The sequence below is a fragment of the Passer montanus genome, unplaced genomic scaffold (assembly GCF_014805655.1).
Source record: "Passer montanus isolate IOZ18808 unplaced genomic scaffold, ASM1480565v1 scaffold7, whole genome shotgun sequence".
Lineage (NCBI taxonomy): Eukaryota > Metazoa > Chordata > Aves > Passeriformes > Passeridae > Passer > Passer montanus.
This window is the reverse complement of record NW_024372147.1, coordinates 11,087,903-11,113,538: the sequence shown is the minus strand read 5'-3', so window position 1 is coordinate 11,113,538 and position 25,636 is coordinate 11,087,903. Positions and strand designations below refer to the sequence as shown.

Sequence of the window (25,636 nt, the reverse complement as noted above, 5' to 3'; positions counted from 1 at the left end):
TTTTTATTTTTTATTTAATTGTTTCAATCTAGTAACAAAAGTAGCACAAAAGGTGGTACTCGTAAAAAAGCAGGACAGACTTCAAGAAATCTTCTGCTGAAGAAAGCCAAAAATGCGCAGCAAGAACAAAAAGGCTGCTTGAAGTGAAAAAAAAAGAAATTGTATTAGTCATTTACAATTATCAAAATATTATTTTAAAGAAATAAAACTCCTTTAAGACATGCAGATTGATAAGAAAAGAAAGACCGTTTTCCGCAACTTACAATCTTAATGTACGTTTGCTGAAAAACAAAGAGCAGTTGAATTAGAAGACAAAAAAGTTTCAAAAGCATGGTCTATGCCAACAAGGAAGAACCAACCAACCACTGCTGAGGACCATAGGAGGGCCCCTCCTGAGACACCCATCAAAATCCACAAGTGGGATTAGCAGTGTGGTGTCACAAAACCCAAGAAAAATACAAAATAAGAATTATAAAAGAAATAAACAGTTTTGCTAGAGAATCAAAAACCAACAATACCACATACCACCAAGAATAATGAGTCAGTAACCTTTCATTTCCAAAGCCTGTAGATTAGAAGATCCAAAAATCCAGAGGTGAGAGAATTCAAAAAAAAGAAAACTACAACAACAACCAAAAAAAAAAAAAAGGTCAAAACCACTATAAAGGGAAAAAAACACTATTTCTGTAATTCTTTTTGGGGGGGATACATAATTTTCAATTTTATGAAGTTAAAGAAAAAAAAGGATTGAAGAACAAAACCAAAAACCTTTTATGAAAGATAAGACAAAAAGAAGATAGTCCATGTTGTCTTCTGCATGTCTGCTACTGTTCTCCAGACCATCTTGGCTTTGGTCCAGGAAAAGAACAGCTAAGGAAGAAAAAAAATGATCTTTTTTTGCTCCAGTTGGACAAAAAAAAAAAAAAAGAGGAAGGAAAAAAAAGAAGAAAAAAAAGAAGAAAAAGAAAAAAGAAGAAAAAGAAGAAGAAGAAAAAGGAGAAGAAGAAGAAGAAAAAGAAAAAAGAGGGACAAATGGTACGCTGTGACTGGGCTATGGCCAGGAGATCTGGATATGCTTTCTTTGAAGCATATCACAATTCTTTTTTTTTTTTTTTAATTTATTTTTTTTTAATGAACAAATGAAAAGGGGAAAGGAAAAGGTAATGAGAAGAAAGAAAGGTCACAATATGAAAGTCACTGATCATAACCAAACAGGACAAAGGAAAAAGAAAATCAGATGATGGACATTTCCATGGGTTTTATTTTGTTTTGTTTTATCCTTATGGAAAACAAAACAAAACAAAACCAAAAACAGGACAAAGATGAGAGGGATGAAAGGACAGAAAGAATGAGTAAGATCATTCTGTGAACGTTAGTTCAGCACTCTTACCTCTTATTGGTGTACCACCTGGGTGGATAATATGAATGCAAATAAGATTAGAAAGAAGAAGCATTAGTACGAGAAGAAGGAGGCTAGGGCTTTGGAAGAAGAATCAAATTAGATTTACAGAATTAAATAAGGTCTTAAGAGAAACTTGAATTACTATACTGTTAAAACAGGAATATATTAGATAGTATTATCAGGATATAAAAGCAAGTTGCATTGTACCACAAAGGGCAAAAAGGCTATAATTGGCTGCACTGCCATTCTCAGAGTAGCATCTGAGTTCTTAGACGTTCGGTTATATAGGGTTAGAAATGTATCAAATATGCCTCAAATACTTAAAGGAAACTTTACAAAACTGTACTTATGACATATTTTAGGAAAATATTGAAAATTCTATTTAAATATATATATATAGATCTATATATATATAAAAAGAGGATATACTGAACTCTATCTCAAAACAAACACTGTAGTTTAGGCTGGATTATGGCATTTACTGTTCTAGAACTATGTGATACATGTGTACTGTTTCTTTTAGGTGTTGCTATGACTGATAAGACAACATTTCTGTGGAGGTGTGCGTGTGCGCCACTATAGGGGTCTGGTGACTACACTGACTGTTAGTAAAATGCATGCCATGCATTTTAAGAATAATAATACTAATCATATAATAATTATCATAATCATAATCATAATATTCTGAATATGGAAATTAGTGGGGGTGAAGTGCGCTTCAGAACTAAGCACTTACCAATAGATTCTGGAGATTTAAATACGGAGAGAAGAAAGACAGCATAAAAATATTATTATATTCCTTATAATTTGGTACAAAGTTTTCAGTTAAAGCTTTATATACTAAATCATCTATGTCACATGTGAAAAAATCTTAATTTACATTAACAGAAGGTTAATTTACACAGTTCTGCTGACAACAAGCAAAAAGTAGGTTAACAAGACGATTTAACATCACAGGACAGGTCAAAAGCTGAGAATTCTGGGAAGACACGTGATTAAACAAATTAGATTCTACAACGATATCTACTACAATTGTCGAAGAAAAATGCTCATTATATCCCAGTGATCAGTGATCTGATCTTATTTTGGGATAAGCGTTAAACTCGATAAATTTAGAGATTTGTTTGTCTGTTTCTTGTTTTGTTTTGTTTTTAATCTAAAGAGAGCAAAAGAATAAACTAAGGCAGGAGGAGAGTGAGAGAACTGCTAGGGAGGTGCAAGGGGCAAAGAGAGAGAGAGAGCAGCAAAAGCTGGAATCTACACCAAAAGCAGACTTCTGTAGATCCAGAAAATATAGGATTCATAAAGCTTTAGCGTGGACGCACACTACTGTGGCTAAATGTGTTGGAAAAATGCTCAGCCAGCAAAAAACCCCCAACTTTGCTCCATAGATTTCCCAAAGATTTCATTTCCTTTTTTTTTTTTTTTTTCCAGGTATAAATCTGCATGGGAAGAAGTACTGTGCTTTATGTATTTGTGAGAGGAAAGAAGATGTGTCCAAACTGGCTAATCTTTGGTGAAGTCAAATGTGGAAAAGACAGCAATAAACACATTTTAGATTTTAATTGAAGTGTCTAATGCAGGTTTTGATTTTGATGAATATAACCATTGGTACTCCTTGCAATTTCTGAATGAAGTCCAATGTTGAAATAAATTTGTTAAAAAAATTAAAAGGAAAGAAGAAAGAAAGAGGAGAAAATGGATCCATCAAGTACTGCAAAAAGCAGTAAAGAAAAAAATTATCAAAAAATACAGTCACAGCAGTGAGCAATGTGGAATAAACAGAAGCTGCAAAACACATAGAGACAGACTCTATAGAAAGCTATGACAACATCACAGACATGGACAACACACTTAGTAACACAGAAAAGGAGAGGGGAAAGAGAAATTATTACCTATAAATAAAATTTTTTTAAAAAAGGAAGAGAAAGAAAAGAAAGAAAAAGTGAGAGAGAACAACTCTGGGCGTCAGTGGAAACAGTAACAAGACCCTACCTGAGCGTAGCTGCTTGATGCGGCCATTGTTGTTGCTTGTGTCAACAGGTAAGAAATCTTTGAACCAAGTTATTTCAGGATCAGGATTGCCACTGGCTGCACATAACATGGTAGCTGTACGAGTTCGTTCAACCACCTTCAGCTGTGGGCCCATATCAATGGTTGGAAAACCTCGAGGAATTTGATCCTCTGAAAAAGAAATTTATAAAGACTCAATAAAAAGAAATTTATTTATTTATGACTTGAGGGATTTCGTGTCAGCTGTGCAGTGCTGCATGAAACCCCAATCATCATCCTGCTTAACATTCAGTGATCACCAAATTATTTTTAAACAACAAACAACTGATCAAAATGCTGATACGAAAGAAAAAGTTTATTAAAAATAGCTATAAAGTTTTTAATTATAAAATCAGATGAGATACACTACCTAGCATGCAATCATTGGAATCATACTATGGTACCATACCACACTGATGTTGCCCTTCTTGCAGGAGTCCTTACTATTTTATGTGAAATATCAAGTTACCATTATCAAATCTACCAACATTAAGGAAAACTCCTCTTTATACCAGAGAAGTACATAAGAATCATCATGCAGTGTAAGATCTGGTCACTAACTCAGAAGACCTAAGTTATGTTTCTTGCTTCTATCATTGTTCCTTATCTGCTGTTGCTCAGCAATTGCCCCTGTGCTTTGATTGTCCGTCTTACACATGGACTTGATAGTGCTTTACTGCTACAGGGGAGTGCTGTGAAAATGAATACATTATATGACTGCAAAACACTGAGAATTTCTAAACATTGGACCTGTGAGGATAGCAAAGTTAAAATGGCATGATACAATGGTATTGAATGGAAACAGTGTCTACTAAAATACTCAGATACAGCAAAAAATCCTCATGTTAGTATGGTTAATATAATGAAATATTAAAAAATATTGTACAAGAGTAATTGGCCTTCATAATGTGACAACTGCTAGCAAGTAACACTGAAAGCACAGTAGGATCAGGAAATGTCTCAGAAATCAAGTTTCCCTAGCTAAAATAACCTGTTTGAAATATGCAATCTCGCTTCTCATTTCCACTGCAATGGCAAAAATATTTTTATTGCAAAATAATATTAATTCCATTAAAAATGAAAATCAAAAATAATCAAAGAAAGAGGATCGACACTAACTATAAGCCACATCTTATTTAATGTCTTGATTAATCATTACTGACAAGCAATTATTTAGGGAATAAAACTAACAGGAGAAATTGTTCAACATTAACTCTCTTTAGTTAAGAAGTGTCATGTCTTCAAAGGTGTCAGATAAGTCTTCAGACTTTTCTAAAAGAGTGTATAGCAAGCAAACACAGCCTACAGATCTTTCTAGTTCCTGGGGTGTGATGCTGCTCATGAGCTACTTAACTGCTTGCAACACAACTGCACATAGAAAACAGAATGGTTTAGGACCTTAAACAAAATCTACATTCAAGCCCTCTGCCAAGGACAGAAATCTCTTCCACTAGACCAAATTACTCAGTGATAGATCCAGCCTGGTCTTCTACATTTTCAGAGATGGGGATCCACATCTGAGCAACATATTTCAGCGCCTCACCACCCTCAGAGAAAGCTCTTCTTCTTAAGGTCTAATCAAAATCTACCTTCCTTTAACTTAGGGCAAATCCCTCTTTCCTATCCCTTTTGAAAAGCTCCTCTCCAGCCGTCTTGTAGCCCCCCGCTTTAGTTACTGGGAAGCATAACAAGGTCTCCAGAGCTTTTTCCCTTCTTGGCTGAACAGTCCCAATTCTCTCAGCTTTTCTTTGTAGAAGAGGCATTTCAGACCTCTCATCAACTTTTGGCTATCTACTGGACCCATTCTAACTAATCAAAGTCTTTCTTGTGTTGGAGGTTCCAGAGCTGGACACAATACTCCAGGGGGGAGTCCCACAACAAAAGAATAGAAGGGTATAAGCATATCCCTTGACCTCCTGGACATGTCTCTTTTGATGCGGCCCAGGATAAGGTTCGCTTTCTGAGCTGTGAGTGTAAATCGCAGGGTCATACCAAACTTTTCATCCACAAACATCCTGTCTTCCTTCCCAGAGTAAGCCTAAATCCATTTTCTACTAAGTCTGTGTTGTTATTTGGAATGACCCCAACACAGGTACAGAACCTTTCACTTGGCCTTGTTGCACTTCCTCAGCTACCACCTCTCAAGCCTGTTAAAGTCAATCCATGTCCTTCAGTGTATTGACTCCATCACACAGCTTGGTGTCATTGGCAAATTTGCTAAAGGAGCACTCAATCCCACTGCCCAAAGGTGCCAAGTAGCACCTTGCTGACAAAGGTGCCAAGTAGCACTGGTCCCGATAAGAATCCCTGAGGATCCTCAGCTGACTCTAGTTTCTAACTAGATATTGAGCTGTTGACTGCAACTCTAGGAGTGCCATCATCCAGCCAATATTTTATCCACCAAGAGTTCCACCTGCCAAAATTCATGCCTCTTCAGTTTAGAGAGAAGGATGATATTTGGGAGAGTGTCAAATGCTCTGCACAAATCCATATAGATGATTTATGCTGCCCTTCCTTGTTCAACACTGCTGTAATGCAATCCTAGAAGTCCACCAAATTTGTCAGGCATGATTTGCCTTTAGTGAAGCCATGTTGGCTGTCGCCAATCACCTAATTATTTTTAGTGTCTCTTAGCATATTTTCCAGGAGGATCTGTTCCATGACCTCTACAGGCACTGATGTGAGACTGTCTGGCCTGTAGTTCTTTGGTCTTCCTTATCTCCCTTTTTAAAAGTGGGGTCATGTTTTCCCCTTTCCTGTTGGTGGGAACTTCACTGGACTGCCATGAGTTTTCAAATATGATGTGTAGTGGCTGCATTCTTTCATCCCAAAATCATCTTATGACTCTAGTCATAACAGAGGTTGTTGTGTTTCCATGATGCCAATTAAAGTCATAGAGAGGTGTGCATGCAGGCATCCACACATATCTAGTACCACCCATTCTGCATGTGTTCGCACAAAGGGGTTTTAAGTTGCTCCCCAGTAAAGATGACTTTCTGTCTGGTGTGGCTGGAATGACTTGGTGCTCTGGTGCTGACCTGCATACCTTCTCCAGACTCCTTCTGGCTCAGCCATCTAACTAGTATGTGTGTGATGGCATGTCCCCTACCTTATCTCTATTAAACCTGATGATACCTCCCTCCCTTGTCAAATCTAATTTAAACCCCTATCAATAAGCCCTGCCAGCCCGTCACCAAAGAATCTCTTCCCCCTTGGAGAGAGCTGAATCCCGCCTTCATCCAGCAAGATGATGCCACATATATAGGCCATCCCATTATCAAGGAAACCAACATTTTGGTGATGACATTAGTCATGGAACCATGTGGGTCCATGTATTTCTTTCAATGCTAATACCTGCAACTGGGAAGAACAGAGGAGAAATAATCTGCACCAAATTCACCAACAATTCCAGGGCCTTGGTACAGTGAACACAACTGTCCAGAAAGCTTCCATGACTCTTCAGAACTAGGATTTCTACCAATCAGCTGATAAATGTCAAATCATTCACCAGCCACAGGCTCTTCCCAAAAAAAAAAGGTCTATTTGATGTCTACTTATAAAAGTCTTTGCTTTGGTATTAGCTGACAAGATTTGACTTGTAACACGGAACAGGATTTTTATGACCTTACCTTTCCTATTTGGCTTATACAGAAAACTAGAGATGCTTTTGCAAATACCTAAGTGTACAACAAAGATAATCTATCTTGGCTGTCAATAGGATGAAGTAGTAAAGAGCCTCCCTTTCTTATTTTTAATAAGGGCAATTAAATTCCATCCATCTGCCTTATGCATGTAATCTCTTTGAATGAATGCTCTTCATGAAATTTTCATAAGAAACGTCACAATCTAACATTCAAATACCCAGAACTGTTAATTTTTTGACAGTTGTGGCTTATATCCAACCCAGCTTTCAGGTATCTGGCAATAAACCCAGATATACAACATCAAATAGACCAGGGAAATAATGCAATTTCTAATTGGAGGGATTATCATGGTGGATTTCATTTTTAAGATGTTAATTACTTTTTTTTCTCTAAGTTTATTTCATTATTTGTACAACTGTCTTTACACTTTAGTGATACCAAGTATGACAGATCATCAAACACTCTATGAAAGAAAGCTGAGCATCACATTATTGAACAACTGCATCTCAGCCACAGTAAGAGGAAAGTAGCTATTAAAATTTTTTTATATATTGGTATCTCTACAATTTTATGTGAGATGGCTAGAAAAATATTTTTTACTGATTATTAATATGCTCACTAGGTTCTAAACTACAGTATATACTGCTCTTCCTACATAATATTCAGTTCCAGTCAATTAGTTTCCAATTCATCAACAATTTAAATCAGACTTGACCTTCTCAAAGCCATTTGGTACTGTCATTTTTGGAGGCCATTAAAGGTCAGACTTTTTTGTTGTTGTGGCTTAGTGACTTATACATGTAATACATATTTTGTTTAGGATGACAGATACAAGTGATTTAGAAACAGGCCACATTCTTTGAATTTGTTATCTGTCTTAAAGGTGCTGAATTTCATTATTGGCATTAAAAGAATGCATTTAGTACTGCACTAGTATAATTTCCAATTGCTGCATGACTCCACAGAAGTTGTCAGTGTATGATCTGAACAATATAGAAAGCAATTACAAAGAGAGGTTACCAGATGAGCCCTTAAGAGACAATGTTAACAAAATTACCTTGCCTTGCTTTGTATCATGGATCTTAGTATTTATCAACTCTCTTTATATTCAATCAGTTTAACATTGCTCACCCAGGGCACACAGAATGGACAACAAACAGAAGCTGGAAGCCACTGAGCTGCCAGAAAGTTGTCCCCTCCTTGCCATTACTGAAACTTGGTGGGATGTGACTGGAGTGTGACTATTGATGGCTACAGGCTCTCCAGAAGAGACAGGTGAGGAAAGAGAGAGGCAGAGGGGTTGCCCTCTACATCAGGAGGTGGACTGAGTGTGAAGAGCTGTCTCTCAAGAGCAGCCACCAACACATCAAAAGCCTGTGGGTGAGGATCAGCGACCAAAGCAACAAAGGGAATCTTGTGGATGGTTTTAAGTACAGACCCCTAATCAAAGGCACCCTATTGATGAAGCCTTCTTGCTCCAGCTACAGGAGGCATCATGCTCACAGGCTCTCGTCCTGCTGGGACTCCACTTCAACCATCCCAAAATCTGCTGGGAAAGCAGCATAGTAAGCTGCAGGCGAGCCAGGAGACTCTTGGAAAGCATGAGGGATACCTTCTGGAGCAAAGGAACAGACAGCAGCCCTACCAGAGGGGATACAATCCTGGATCTGATGGGCAGCAGTGCAAGTGGGCTGATCTTGAACGTCAGGGTTGGAGGGAGTCTGGGCTGCAGTGATCACACATTGCTGGGGGAGTTTGCAGTCCTGAGGGGTATGGGCAGGCAATGAACTAAGTTAGGCCCCTGAACTTTGGGAAAGCAGACTTCCAACTCTTCAAGGAGATAGCCAGTGAGATCCACTGGGAGACTTCCCTCAGGGAAAAGGGAGTGGAACAGAGCTGGCAGATCTTTAAGGAATTCTTCCACCGAGGGCAAGAGCTGGCAATCCCCAGGAGCAAGGAATTGGGCAAGGAAGGCAAGGCAACAGCAGGGCTGAGTAGGGAACTGCTGGTCAGACTGAAGGGAAAGAAGGAAATAGACAGGCCATTGAAGCTAGGATTGGTGGTGACCTAAGAAGAGTAGAGAGATGAAGTATGGTTGTATAGGGATGAGGTCAGGAAGGGCTAGGTGAAGCTGGAATTGAACCTGGCAAGGAATTGTTCAAAGTCAGGTTGGATAGGGCTCTGATCAATCTGATCTAGTGGAAGGTATCTGTGTGTATTCTAGAAGGTTTGGACATAGATGATCTTTAAGATACCTTCCAACATTTTATGATTTTATGATTCTGTGTTCTGTAAACAATGTCCTTACTGCCAGTTTAGCAATTGTTTCCCTTCCAAGAAACTTGATTGGATAAACCACATTAGCCTTTACATTCAGATTTCAATATAAGTAGACTTAAAACAAATGTAATACATGTAATTTTACTTGTTGCTGCATTTGTCCTAGAGGTGAGCTTGCCCTCGTAAATGCAACAGCATTTAGAGGTTCAAACTCAGTGTTTTTGTGTGAACAGTAATTTTTATATTACGGTATCTTGAGCCACAAGTTAAAATTATGCTTTACCAAAAAAAGAAAGCATACTTAACTTTAAGTGGTATTGATAGAAAAAATCATAGCTGTGCCACAACTATATATTACAAACTCTGTTCTGCTCATCACTTAACTCTAGTTATTCTCATCTTAACAAAAAAAGGTACAATCTCTTTTTAAAATTTTTTTAGTGATGTAATTATTTCATGAAAATTTCAGGACTGGAACTTCCCAGGCAATGAAGGTGTACTGTCAAGACTACATATATACAAAAGCTGGACCCAGAGAAAGAAGAGAATTTCCGTACAATGGCTTTGACCCTTAGTGGTAAAACCTGCATGTCTAATATACAACACAGCTAAAGAAAGAGGAAGACAGTCATATTTAGCAAGGATTCATGCCATAGCTTTTTAACATTTTGGCTACTTTTTCTGCAAAAGGTTACTTTCAGACCATGCATAGGCCTTGCGGGCAGCAAGAGGAGTGTTAGCTTTTAGAAATAGACTGAGTCTTGAACTCTTAAATTTTGCACAGCTACCTTACTGAATTACTCTGGCAATCACAATAATGATTTAACAAGAAAGACTGAATATTGTGAATAGTTTTCTGAGTTACAGTACAACATGATGATATTACTATGATATGGATATGAAGTATAAATGTAAAGCATCCAAAGCAAATTTTTTATGATTTTGGTTTTGGATTATGGATTATAAAAACAAGTTAATAGCAGCATGACTCAAGGTCAGACAGTTGTCAAGAAAACTGGCTAACATGTTTGTTAAGTATTTAATTTCACCTTAACTATTTTTACCATTGAAACATCCACGTTCCATAATATGAATCTGGCATTCATACTCATACGTAGAACAAAATATTAACCTGTAGTTCAATCTCTGTAATCTACCTAAAATACATACTCATAGTACTTGTCTGTGTCACTTGAAAATTCTGCTTATGTAAACCAATTATTCTTATTGTGCAAATGGAAGGTGGTTCTCTATTCAGGAAGAAAAGAAAGTGAAGCTATTTCAAGATTCACTGATAGGTTTGCCACAGGCAAATTTTAGTCATTCTGCAGCTCACAGAATAAAAAGGCACACATGGAGCATTCCCAGAATACATTATAGATACTGAAGATAAACTGCCACAATAAAGTTTATTATTTCAAAGAACAGTGTAAATAAAGCTTTTATTTTCACTATTCCAGATGGCAGCAGCATATAATTTGCACTGTTTTGACATCATGACCATATTATTCAAAATCATTCTTCTTCCTTCTGAACTGAATGCAGGATTGAGAACAGTAAAATCAAAGAGACTAGGGGAGGAACTAAGATCACCATTTTGCAGTGAAGTTGGTATTCCGTACTATTATTGAAGAACCATGCATATAAAGGAATTAAAAAATAAAACCAGAGCCAATTCTAATTATACATAAAAATTAAATTGGATTTAAAAGATATAAAGCATCAGAGAAATGCCAGTTAATAAACATTACTCATACTGAAACACATTACAAGGCAAATTTTGGCAAATAGAAGTAATTATGAACACACAATAAATTATTTTGTGGGATCCTTTGTTCGAAGATGCTATAAACAGATGGATACTTAGTGATGCTGCACATCAGTAAAGCAGGGTAATGGCTACACTAGAATAATAAATCTTGGTATCGGTTGGGAGTTCTCTTTAATTTCACACTACTTTAGCACACAAGGAAAGTGAATTAGACATTGATAAGATGATCAGTAAAAATTCAACATAAGAACAGCTGTCCATACCATCCCATCAAAAGCCATGCATTTCAAAGTATCTTCATATACTGAAGAGATGTGCAAAGCACATTTTGATACAAAAGAAAACAAATTTGTTTAGTAGCTCCGTATGCAATTACCCTGCAAATTGCAAAGTAATGTCTATATAACAGAACACAGAGCCACTTAGACTGAATTATCATTTGTATGAATGTTGAAGCAGCAATTTCACATTGCATTAAGTCAGTTAACATTCATTGTTATTAGCATTTAGCTTTAAATAAGTTCTCTGTTTTAACAAATGAGTGCACTGAGCCTTTGAAATTAGATATCTTCTAATAAAGAAAAAGGAATTTGCACCTTTCAGCAGCTCTCAAAATCTGCAAAATTAGACTGCAAGCCTTTCCCAAAGTGACCTATCTCACTCACATGAACAGTGAAATACCTCTCACTCTGCTTTAACAATGACATGACATCTGAACAACAAGAATTAACATTTGCAGATTCATCACTCATATGAAAACACAAGCCTAAAAATAAGGGTTTATTCTCAGATTTGTACACAGGTGTGTCATAGCTGAGAGCAGAGCATATCATCTGAACAACAATATGCCCAAATTATGTTATGATTAGAATTTTGGATTTCTGTCTTTTCTGTTCATTCGGAATGTAATAGAAAATACAAAAAGCTGTGTCTCAAAAGAAAAAAAAAAAAGAAAAAGAAAGAAGTAGGGAATCCAAGCATCTCAACCAGATGTCCCTTATCTAACACGAGGACTCAGAGTTCGAGGTAATGAAACAAAGGCAGAGAATGTGGTGGTTTAAGAGCAAGGTATCATATATTTTGGAAAAGAAATGCTAAACCTCTGAAGCAAAGAGGATACAGCATCCCACATATTTTCATATGAAAATATTCACAAGGAAAATACTATAAATTTTGCACTGGTGAATAAAAGACAAGAGGACTGCAAAGGGCGGCAATATGAATTTCCATGATTACCATTTCTGATTTAAGGCTTAGTTTTCAGACAGGGTTAGGATTTATATTACACTAAATCAGGGTTAAATTGGGGCCTGCCAAGAATCAAGATTAGGAAAACAAAAAAGCATGCTTGATCTATCCAGTCAATATTTTTAACATACTACTATTTGTGCTTTTACATTCTCCTCACTTTTATTTGAAACATAAAGGGCAAGGCAGTGCAATGCAGGCAGTCCTTGTTTTACACTTTTTCACATCACATACAGCTTTATGGTGAGGTAAATAGTAAGATGAGCAGCAGGTTCATATGTACACCACAGCACAATTTTCATGTTAGTAGCCTGAATATACTGACTGGTCCAGAACACATAAAAACATTATTTTTATTTTCTTCCTTTCCTTTCTACCCATTAGTACTCAGTGTTAAAGTATTTGTACCAGCAAATACATATAACACTTTCTGTAGCTAGTCACCTCATACTCATTCAGTATAAAGCAATAAATACTAGTAAGTGTAAAGCAATAAATCATCGCAATCAAGTTCCAACATCTCAATTTGAGAATGAGGTAGAAGTATCTTGTTTTCTTCCATTCAAAAGAGCAAGAGAGAAAGAAAGAAATAAGAGCAGTCTGTCAAATGAGTTCTCAGACCATACAGTCTGCCTCCCCCTCTTTCCTTGTCATGGCCACTTCTGTTACTGATACACTGCTTTCAAGGAATTGTTTCCTCAATGCCATAATCTTCCCCAATGGTTTTTAATGCAGCCTACACACTCTGTAGCCCGAAATGTCAACAATAAACTATACTAACTGCATTAATGCCACAGCTGCAGAATTTAAGAACCTGACAAAGCAACTCGTCAAAACCATTAACTTTGTTGAAGTACTGTTTTCAAAGGAGAACAACACTATTTTCTGCATTTCTAGTTCAGCATTAAACTTGTACATTTAGAAAGAGAAAGGTGATATTTTCACTTTGGTAAGTGGTTAGATAGATGCTCCAAAGGAGCAGAGACATGGTGGTTAGATGTTCCTACTGTTTAGCTCCCTAAAAGAAAAAAATGAGGAATAAGGGTTATGAAATTGTATTCCTTAAGTTTTAACAAAGGATATTTCATCCAGGATGTTAAAGCCCTTTTGGTGCAGTGAATTAAACAATTAGGTAGTGTCTATGCATTTCAACTGATTTTCTGGTGCCCAGCACAAAAATGCACCTGTACAAATGTAACAATTTAAATGTTACTGCATAATTTCAATAGACAGCAAATGTAAGTATTTGAAAAAAAACAAAACCCCAAACAACAGAAGTCTTATTACTGCTGAAGAGAGGGGGAAAGAAGAGATTTATCATCAGAACAGAAAACAAACTTTGGAAAAATGGAGTCAAAGAAGGTATCCCTTGAAATTCAGGACTATTCAGTGTTGTACTAATGTTATTTATACAAAATATGAATGTTCTTCTACATCCAATGCTGCATTCATCTTAATTGGTCTGAAGATCAGATCATGCCTATAACATTCATAATGCTTACACGATTACAGATAAGTGACCGTAAAAAAGCAATAAACACAGTAGCTCCCTTTTTTTTAAATTTTTTTTTTTTTATTTGCTTGTTTTATTTTAAGTCTTTCCACCACACGTATCTATCAATTAAGAAATCTCTGGAAGACGTAAGACACAAAACAATGCCTTGTATCATGTACTCCTAATATATATAAGCAAAAGACAGAATACAAAGTACTGGTAGAAGTTAAAACACACAGCATCTTTGAAACTGTATGAACCTTTAACAAAAGGAAGGAAGCAGTTCCTTTATGAGTAGATGGTGAAGTTCTCTGATTGCTTGGCTGTGCAGGGAGTGGGTGTGCTCTAGACTTCACTCTTCATTTGCTTGAATATGAGGGAGGAATCCCTCTCACTACTTGTGTGTGTCACCACTTTTGGCAACATTCCTTTTTGCAGATACTGAGAAGATGCCTATCTTCTTACAGGGATCTGATCTGTTAGCAGAGAAGAACAAGTGCAGGAAAAAGCAGAGAAGGGAATAGGTATGAATTGCTTTTTTGTCTGGGGTGAGTTTCACCACTTAAAATAACTTCTTTGTCCAAAGAACAACACTCCAAAGACAAGAATACTACAGGGGGAAAACACCATTGACTTCTGGTCTAGAAAGAGACAGAAGGGCTTTCTCTCTAGCAGAGGACACACACTGCTTAAAATTCAGCTTTTCAACAGTCCTCTGGCAAGCTGAATAACCACTGCTGACAAAAAACCTCTAATGAGCATGGAGTCACAAAGAACTTCACATTAACACTTTATAGTATACACATGGCTAAGGCAGTCAGCATTTCAAGGTTTTCATCCCATAAAGACTAGAAGATTCATGATGTCAAAGTTCATTGTGCCACCCAAACCCAATGTTTAAAACTGCGACCTGTGACTTTGAGTCCTACCTGAAATTCTGCTATTGCCCTAAGATGAAGTAAGTGGGAATAGTTTGTGATTGAACATGCTTCACAATATAATAGTGAGTGCTGCTATTAGAAATGATAGATAATGTCTGTACTCTGAGTTATTGTGTGAAAAAAAAATGCTCAACACCCCAGTATGCTCTGAAGCATGGAAGAGGCCTGCCTTCAGCTTGCAGAGGTGATGCAAGGCAGCACTCACTCTCATCTGTTGGGAGCTTGTTCCTGTCCTATGCTTCTCCAAGACATTTTTCACAATAATATTCATATGGCCTTTAAAGAGGTGTTGTGAATCACTGTGAGCTGTATGGAGCATACTCAAACAGGCTCTCTGGAATACTGGGGGAGAGAGATTACTTTAAACATGACACTTTCACATTTGTCTAGAAACAACAACCAATATTTCTCATGGACCTGTAAATGAGGAATGATGTGGGAATTCATTCATAAGATGTTGAACATAGAACAACACCAGATTTACTCAGCTTTGCTATAACTATTGCTACAACTTATTTGACTAATTCCAAAACAATTCATATTGTCAGTAATTTGAAATACGATCCTGGGCATAGGAATATAGCATGTTAAAAAGTGTTATTTTTAAAAAACTCTTTTATATGCTGAGATCAAGGTTCACACCTATAAGCATATAATAATTATTTTAACTTCTTTTTCACTATTTTAAATAACTACTTAAATAGTAATTCAGAGACACCTCTAAAAAAGGTAGCAAATCAGAGTCCACAATAGGCAGTGTAAATTGAAATTTTTTAGTCTAGCATCTGAGTGGATATATTTAAATTACAAATAAAATGTGGTCCATAATATTTTTACTCATTTGTATAGTAAATATTAAACTGATTTTATATGTAGTATTGACAAGGTTTTTTTTTCATAGTTTCTGTTTAATTTTCTCACCGACTTCTATCCATCTAAGCAAAGACCATCAGTAATTCTTGATCTTTTTAAATAATGAGCCTTGGTTGTTGCCAATTGATTTTGCTTTGGTTTGTTATTTCATAGAAGAAATTTATGCAAATGAAAAGGACAATTAATTAACAAAAAAACCAGAGATGCTTCAGTTTTAGTAGAATACTTCACTAGCATGTACATAAAAAACCAGTTGTTCAGTGTAGCTGGAAGCCATGGACTGCAGTGATGACTGGGATAATGTTTGAATAGTCCAATGTGATTGCCAGAAGGGTGAGAGTCATCACATCAGGTGTGTTGGGTAGGGGACGAGAAACAGAGAAAGAATAGAAGAATATTTCATGTTTTGTCGGTAACTTGCAAATTCATCACAGACTGTTTTGTGACAAATAGTTAATGAAGTCAAACACCTGTGGAGAGGCAGTTCCTGCCTTTGAGCAGGCAGTGTGACAGAGTAAGCTCAGCATAGCATTGTATATATCAAGTACATCAAAAGCAGTGTAACCACAGAAAACCTCCATACCAGCTTTATCAACAGACTTAACATCTGATAAGTTGCATAAAGAAGGTACCAGTGAAGAAAACAGAATGCTTGATAACAGAAGATGTGAATGTGTCCAGTGGTGAATTAAAACTCAGTGGAAGGCCCAATGCTACAGAAGTAATGCAGGCAATTGACTGAGAGGACCAGGGTTATATATGCTTTAAATAATAGAACTGTTTCTCTCTTGATTTATTAATAGTAATATCTGTCATCCATTGTTTAACAATATAAAACTCATGCCTTTTAGAGAAAAGAGATTGAACTATTTTACCTGCAGGCTGGAGAGGCAGACATGAAGATTTTTATATGTACTCTTTAGAAGCAATTGAGAACAGGTCAGATGTTACAGTAATTGAGAAATAATTTATACCACTAAACAAATACATAGCAATAAATCTCAGACCACACAAAAGTATTTCAGTATTCCAAGATTTTTTTGTACTTGAAGACTTAAAAAATCAATCTGTGTGTGCTAAATAACTTTCTGCTTCTATTTCATGATTGCATTCTACTTTGAATACTTGAGTATGTATCATTTTAAATGATACAATACAAGCTGTTCCATTAAATGAAAAGTAAGCAGGGTTCTAGAAAGAAGAGTTAGTTGTATTTGCCTTTTCTGTAACTTCCAGCTCCTTTGGCAAATGAGGAGAGTATTTTGCTAATATACAAGTAGCTTTTTGTGTACCTGTTCTTTCTTTAAATATTGTGTTTCTGGAAAAGTTTTGTCCAAACTATTTATTCTGATGCATCCCGATATTCATCCTTTCTGATTTTTAACATTTAATATGACACATTTAAGCCTTCATGACCTATTGCAGCTGTACGTCTATAAACACTTTTATCTCCAAAGCCCCACCTAACATCTTACTGTCCTCAAAAAAACAAGTAAAAACTTCAAAGACCACCAGCAAGAACTTTGAGAAAAAACAATCTCTTGTATTTTGGTCCTAAAATGTTTATGCTTCTCTATTATCAGTTAGGTCAACATTTTCTAATTCTCTAACTCTCTGGCATTTAGCAGCCAGCTTTCCACAAAAGTCAACATCATGGAGATAACAACTGCAGAAACACAACAAAGGTCTTGCCTGAACACACTGAAAATCTCCCTCGGCACTAAAAAGTCTGAAAGATCTTGGAAATTATCAGCAAGTACCTCACAAATCTCCATGCGTGTTGCTGATCACGCTTTGCAGCTCAGACAGGAAGTAAGACTATGTGAGCTTCTATTACTAACTTAATTACTCAAAAGAGAAACAAAACAATGTTTTTACATGATAATGTCCTGCTGAGGCCTTCAAAAACTGACAACAAACATACTTAAAGGTTTCTACCAGTTTCAAAGAAGCTTTAAAAGAGAAATATCTTCCTCACAAATAAAAATCTGAAAATGCTCCTTAAAAAAATTAATGACTACCACACATAGCACACTTACATTGTGGTTGAATTTGGACAAAGCATTTTATTCCAGAAAAGGAGATAAAAATTCCTTAGAAAATATCTTATTCTACACGGAAATGTATTCTATCAAAAATGTAACCAACTGTGAGCTGTAAGCTATTGCTTCCTGATTCAAAGTTAATACAGGACATCAGAAACTATCAAGGGTATAAAAGTCAGGATATATCACCTGCAATTTTAGGAGCTATTTTTCTAATGATTCTGAGTCAGGTAAAAGTGTTTATCCATTATAAATCAGGAAAATATGTAGTAAGGCTAAACTAACTGATGCACAACACATATAAGGCCAGTGTGTAACACTGGTGTAATTTACAGGATAAAAAATTTAAAAGTGTAATTAAAAGCGTAAATTATGTGATTTTTTCTGAGTACATCAGATGAGCTAGAAAAGGTTTCTGAGATCTTATTCTTTCCAATCTTTTTCACTATAGGGTAAAAGTTCTTTCCAATTAAGGTACAAAAAAAATTAAATAGATATTACTTCTGTAACATGATTTTGCAAAGTGTTTCAGAAAGCAGACTTATCCCTTATAGTGAGAAATGAGTACAGTTTGATCTTTATAGCTCCATAAAATGAGCAGATTTTTAAAAAATTCATAATTAATTTCTTATTTTCTACAGTATTTAGAAATATATTATTTCTTTCTTCCAATGGCTTTTAAAGTTTTTGATTACATAATTTGTCTAACTTAAAGATACTGAGCAGTCTCATTGAGGAAACTGACTGTAATGGAAGTATTTACACACTTAAGCACATTGCCAAACAACTGTCATGTTTTCTAAGTTCATTGCCATTTCATTTCAAAATTTCTCATTTTTTCTTCCTACTACAAAGCAAACCAGTTCACTTAGAAATTTTCCCATACACGTGACAAATATTACATTCTCTGTAACAAGTTAACTTGCATGCATATCACTTGTCTGCCTGAGATTCTTAAAGCGCTGTTTAGACTTTGTGCTGAATAAAATGAAAATTTAGACATACATCATCAAGAATACTTCATTTTATCACGACAGTAGGAATAAATCTTATGCTTAGCAAATGCAGCATTGCAGAGAAATATATTGTTATTTTCTTATATCATGGGAAGAACAAGGAAGCCACTTTAGCATTTTCCTTATCAAAGACACCAAACTTGTTAGGGCCTGAATAGGCAGTCTTTTTTATGCAAACAACACTGAAAATTAGTTACTAGAAAACCAAAATAAAAGCAAAAAGAAATTTCCAAGTTTCTACTTTGGCAATGCAGGTGAACTAACATACACACATGCAATAATTGATTAAAAGTTCCATGGTATTTTATCAACATTCATGGCTAATAACTATTTTGTAGATCACAGTAGGATGCTGAGGCAAACAGCACTGAGCTTCCAGCACTACAGCAAAGTACTGACTATTAGCTAAATAATAAAATTACCAATTACCACAACTCACTACTGCTTGCTCTAGAAGTTATATGTAGATTGGCCTACTAGTTAGAGGTTGTAAGACTGAAAGCTCACAGCTGGAGGTTGCAGAGAAGTAAGGGAACAACTACAGTCTCAGACAGTATGAGATGTTTAATAATTATTACAATATAGCAGGTGTGTTTTCTATTCACTTCATGTGTATATAATACTAATTATCAAGAGAAAAAGCAAGAAAAATAGATGTTATAAAACCTAGAATTCATATTTATCACATGTATTGCAGGCAAAACCAGGACAGTATCCCACAGAATGATCTAGAAATTGAATAGCACCATTGTCAGTATTATTAGCAGTGTTGAACAGAGACATTGATTTTATATTGATTTTATTTTACTGTATCCTTAGTATTCTAATTGATTTCTGTTCCTCCATCTGCACATAAATTTATGTTGTTATAGTAGTAAGGTTCTGCCTTTCTGTATATTTGCCTTTCTATATATTTCTCCACCAGTAGTGTAAACAGCTATGTTTATTTCCTTAAAACTATGGAGATGAATACTCAGAAGATACTTATTGAGTTCGAAGCTCTGATCTTTTAGGTATTTTTACTCTAGAGACAAGTACCTTTAAAAACCTTTTTTCTTTTTTCCTTTCTCTCCCAATTTTCTTTCAGCAGAGGAGTCTTTCAAGCCAGTGTTTAGTCTTCTGTTCAAAACCATATCCCTAGAGAGTTGTAACTATTTGTCAATCTCCCAAAAGCAAAGATAAGAATTTAAAGTACTCCTTTCATTCTAGCTGCAAAATTAACTCCTTGCTCCCCTCCCATTGTTAAATTAATTTAAAATTTCTGGTGCTCTCAGCTGTGGTTAACTGCCTAGAGCCATTGTGTCTGTAAGGCAGAGCTGGTGCAGTACATCTCCCATTCAGCTACACAGTGCTGACACACACTTTATGCCAGATAGGTCCAGAAGTCAGTTCGTGCACTGCCTGTGGCTAACACCAGAGGAAATTAAAATTTAGGAAGATTTTGTTTCAGGTTATGAAGCTATGGTGTGGGTGGATTGCTTTATCTCCAATATGACAGCTGTTCCAGCGCTGGTACTGCTTGGTCATGTCAGATAAACACTCTACTTGCAGCACTGAGTACTAGAAGTAAATAAGTACTACAGTAAATAAGACTTGGTGGTAATAATACTATTCCTGAGTGTGACAATTTACTTTTCCAATTTTGAGCCTATCATATATGATAAAACTCCCACCTCTGAAGTTGTTTAAGAGATGTTTGAGTGTGTAATGCTTTGCAAGATGTAGGTACAGAAAACAATTGTGATGACTCACTGCTTTCTGCCTTTTGTAAGATGCTTTTCATATGGAAAGGGACAGCAAAGTTCACTCAAAATTTGGTGGGAGTGTGTCAGCCTACTGGAATATACAGGGTAAAAGACTATGGGTAAAACTCCCAGAAGAATTTTAGCATGCAATTCTGAAAGAAGAAATGATAGAGATGTAACATCTGCAATATGACTATGCATGTGAGATACTTGCACTCAGACTCAAAACAGCATAATGATCACATCTGCATGCAAATTCCAAAATTTAAATGTGATGAAGACATATGTGGTACTTAAAAACTGAAAAACAAGCCTCAGTTTCTTTCTGAGCAGTGAATGCAATAATCACTCCACAGATATTAACAGTCATTTCAAGCTCATCAGATTAACTAATGCCATATTTTATTATGTTTTTTTTTTTTTCACTTAAAAGAAAAATCTATCTCATACTAGAATATTAAGAGCAAAAGATGGTTTATATTCTTTTTTGTATTCCAACAAAACTACTAAGTGCCAAGCAGTCACATTTTATTTTAGGGATTATTAATGAACAACTTTGTTAATTAAGTTTGTTCTTGTTAAGATTGAGTCACAGAAATAAAAAAGAAGTTACTTAAATCCTATTCTACCATTTCTAGAATTATTTCTTAACTTCATGTTCACTTAAATGAGCATAAAATCTTGTGGGAAATATTTTTTAAAAATATAGAAATGTTTGGCTACATGTAGGCACAGATTCCAGCTTGTGAACTTGAAACCCACATATGATGAAGAAAGAAAAACATATAATATTTTAAATTCCTATAGAGGACTCCACAGAGGCCTTACTAAGTACTTTAGAATGATAGTAATTCATTTTGGCTAATAGCTAACTCATTTTACATATTTTTATCATTTCCACAGAGAAACAGGTTATTCTTAAAACCAAATCAGAGATTTTCAGAAAAACACAGAAAGCAAAATTGAAGCTGCCTTCAAAGAGTCAATATTTCACTTCTCTGTTTTAGTGAAGAAAACTGGAAGGACTGATTATACATTTTGTAATGAACATATAGATGTTAGGAAGAAGAGGCTTCTTTACAAGGCACACAACCAAGACACTCAAACTTAAATACGTATGAGCTTCATATGTTCTGCTATTGTGATACAAGTAAGGAACAAGACACTGAATGATTCTGGATTTGGGTAACAATATTCAGATTATATGACATAATTTGGTCTTCTCAACAGCATAAGTCTGACACAAGGATGTCTGCTTCTGTATTTCTTATACTAAGTGCAACTTTAGAAGATCAGTAACTTCCATGGGACTATCTTAAAGTCTGGTATCTATAAGATATCTATTTTAATAAGCAAATAACCAATAATGAATCATACCCTGATATAAGTTTAAAAACAGTGGGCAAAATTCTGCAACACAATCTGAATTAGTAGCAAAAACCAGTTTGTGTGCTATGCAAGCTCCTAGAATGTAGCAAACAGCTCTGTGGTTCATTTCCACAGCCAGCTGGTCTTTCACAAAAAATGGTTCCATGTTCTCTGTGTAATTATTACCCATACACATGGAATAAATCTGTTCTGCCAGGGTTTTCACTCAAATCACCATTCAGTATTTCTCAACAATATTCTCTTTCAAAATAACAATGAACATAAGGGTTGAAGAACCTCAATTTGTCCCAAGATACAGACACTGACCAAAAAGGCATTGCAATTGGAAAGTAAGAGCCCTTGAATTTCTCAGTGCTCCCTGAGTCCTTCTCAATGCTTGGTAATTCTTGAGATGCCAGTACTCACAGAGTTCAACTGCTTTAAAACCCTCTACTCTTCTTGATGATTCACTCAACCAGACACCACACCACCAGTCTGGAAATAAGTTAGTAATTCTCAGAGATGTTAGAAAATGTGTTTCGAAACTCATGTTCCCAATTTTACCATAAGCCTTCTGGCATATGGATATGAGAGGTAGCTGTACATCCACATGGTGAAAGGTAATACAATTTCACTGTGATGATGCTTTTTGCTCAAAAGAATCATGTATGTCTGGTGGTCTGGCTACAATATCAATGTTTTGCTTCCTGCTGGGTGTAGGAAAGACATCTCTGCTGGAGAAGGAGGGGAACTGCCCAAGATTGACTTTGCAAATTCTTTAAATAGCTTCAATCTTTGGTTAAGTTCAATACATGCCTTTATTCTCCAGTAATACCTCATTCTTGCTTTTGAAGGAATTTCAGTAGAAACAACTCTGAACTGAGTTCTAAGGTTTTTAAGAGTCAGAGCTTCAGATTTTACACTGAAAATCCACCTTTGATGGCCACGTCACTGGGTTTTTTCCTGTATACATATACATTTGTATAATAAAACATCTTCTAACCAAAACCCTATACAGAATACAGTATGGTGCTCCTCATCCCTCTGAAAAGAAAACATTGATTTAGGAAAGAATCTAATATTGTTGAGGACTGCAATTTTGAGCAAAAGAAAGCAGCAAACAAACATATTCACAAAAATAAATAAAACAGGCCAGTGTTAAGGATTTCCTTCTATTTTTTTATTATCCCATGCACAGAATAATTAATTGGTAACACGCTTCCAGTTTTATAATAACACAGTATTTCAAAACTGAAGACATTTATTACAATGTCAGTGCAGTGTCTAAATGAGCACATTTAACCTCTTTGATTATATCTTTAGTAGTTTCTCTTCACCTTTAATTATCAGTATTATTCATCCTCTGCAGACTCTTTAGCAGACTTTGTGAATTTAATCAGAATCATTATGTTCCCCTATATGATTAAACTTAAGCACATTCTGATTTTATCCTCACTATGGTTCAAGCTGATATCACTACTCACAACAGTGATCATGATGTTTAAGTTTGAAAACTCTGTGAAAGCTAACTGGGTATCATGTTTTACAATAAGCTGTTTGAACAGATTGCAAGACGTTCAAATTTAATCCTGAATCAGTGTCTACATTGATAGGCACAATCCAGAGAGAAGGGATGTTATTATAAAGAATCTGCTACAAAATTAGAGTTTACTATAAAATGTAGGGTCTACGATAAAATTAGAATGTTTTGTCAGTAACAATGAAAATAAAATATTTTGGTACACACAGTCAAAATACTTTAAGGCACTTCACCTCTCCACAAGGTGACCATATACCTTGTTATATATTTGCATAAAAGGTTTTACAAATTCATTTTCATATAAGAGATTTTAAATTACTTGTCTGCATTCTTTGTTGAGTAGGTGAAATAGATTTTCTGTCTTTAGCTTCTGAAAAGAAGAAAATAAAATGGCAGCTGTTCAGAAAATACGCAGAAGGAATACAGCAGGGTTCCTCCATAACCATGGGTGACCTGAAAAAAACCTGTCAGGACAGATTTGTTTTTCCATTTTTCCTATGAGAAGCTGCATTACAAAAAATACACCAAAATCTTCACATGGATTATTTCCATGTTCTAATAATGGTGAGGAACTAAAATAAAAGTTTATAGTGAACTTTCTTAATGAAACAAAATGAGTGATGGATTTTTCAGCTACACAGAAAATCATCAGGTCACAGAGCGTATTTGCTTTCCGTATTGCTTGGGGAATACCAAATCAAATCTCTTTTTTATTGCAAGATGATGAAAAGGTAAACAGAGTTCAGAAAATAACACTGAAATTTAGGAAACACCTGAGTGAAGTAATTCATTGTGCAAGCTTGGAAGATTAATGTTAGAGCTCTCTTAGAAAATAGCTGTAAATAATTGCAGTTCAGGAGAGGGAGGACGAGCACAAAAGTAGGGCAGGAGTGGAATAATGGAGTCTTTCATTCAGTCATAAGCAACATCAAAAAGTACCTTTAAGTGAAGAAATATGGTCTTCTTACCAAGCTGAATTTAACTAAAGGAACAGTGTGTCTGTGAGTGTATATATATATATATATCTACACAAAGCAAAAGTACAACATAAGCAGTATTTACTCAGTGGTACTATATATAAGAAAAATTTAAATATGGACAGTAAATGATAAATATTTTGCCACACCGCAGAAGCATGGATACATGCAGGAATTGTCTACCCTTGGAGATGATAAATGTGATTGATCTGCATAAATAGCCCTAAATTTGCATTTTGATGTTTCAGGATATTCTGTGATGTTGAGTCAAAATATTCACACTCCTAATATATCAGTAGCTGACACCAACTTTCACCTCCTCCCCCCCAAATGATTTTTTAAATCACCCTTTGAAAAGGTTTCATTAATTTACTTTTTCATTCTGGGGATTTACTTTCATTTAGATAATTACTTTTGCATTGTGTTAATGAGTACTTATAATAGCACATAACAATGTGAGCAACTCGGTGGCCAGTTGATTTAAATTCTGATGTCATATAATGCTTTCTGGGCAGCTTCTATCAGCTGCTAGCAGCTTCTATCTCTATTCTAGCAGCTTCTATCCATTCCATTGTTAAGGTTTTGTGGCAAGAACAGTATCACCATATAGATTTGTACAGCGTCCAGCACAATGGTGCTTCAGTTTTGATTGGACACATAGAAAGCTATTGTAATACAAATACAGTATTTGTTGATTGAAAGATTAGATAAATATATGAAAGCTGATGAGACTGTATTATTCTCCACAGAGATTTTGAATCTAATGTTCTATTATTTTTAAAAAAACCTGAGCGCTGTTCATGACAATGGAACATTTTCATTCATTCCACAGGAGAAAATGCAAAATAATGACTTAATATATGATAAGAGTCTGGCCAGTGAGAATAGGTCTATTTTGGTAAATAAATTACTTTGAGCTATCATATGCCCCAAAGTAAATCGACAGCTGCAACAGTTTTCAGTAAGCCATTAGTGTGCAAAGATAAAATGATGTAGTTTTGCAGAGACAAAAGGCTGGTACAACAGCCAAACCAGTTGATTTGTTAAAATTCAAGACTTTATGCAGAGTGCTAGAAAAACCATTTAACTTTACCTTTCAAACGGAGAGATGAGAATCTGACACATCTTAAATGGCTGTTTCTGGGCTGTCAGTCAGAGCAGGCCAAGAGATGAACACTATAACTGCAAGTTATTGTGAACTTGCCAAATTCATGCATAGAAATTAGATTACTACAGTAC

At 35.6% G+C, this 25,636-nt stretch overlaps 1 protein-coding gene across 2 annotated transcripts in view; it reads right to left on the bottom strand.

Moving 5' to 3' along the window:
* Positions 1-25,636, bottom strand: part of PTPRD (protein tyrosine phosphatase receptor type D) — a 1,150,086-nt gene that overhangs the window by 131,993 nt on the left and 992,457 nt on the right. For both annotated transcript variants that reach the window (XM_039729799.1, XM_039729798.1), the window contains 3 exons: positions 3,398-3,586; positions 2,139-2,147; positions 1,391-1,408 (listed from right to left, as the gene is read on the bottom strand). In XM_039729799.1, the coding sequence (XP_039585733.1) occupies positions 1,391-1,408; positions 2,139-2,147; positions 3,398-3,586 (216 nt within the window). The remainder of the gene's footprint in view (positions 1-1,390; positions 1,409-2,138; positions 2,148-3,397; positions 3,587-25,636) is intronic.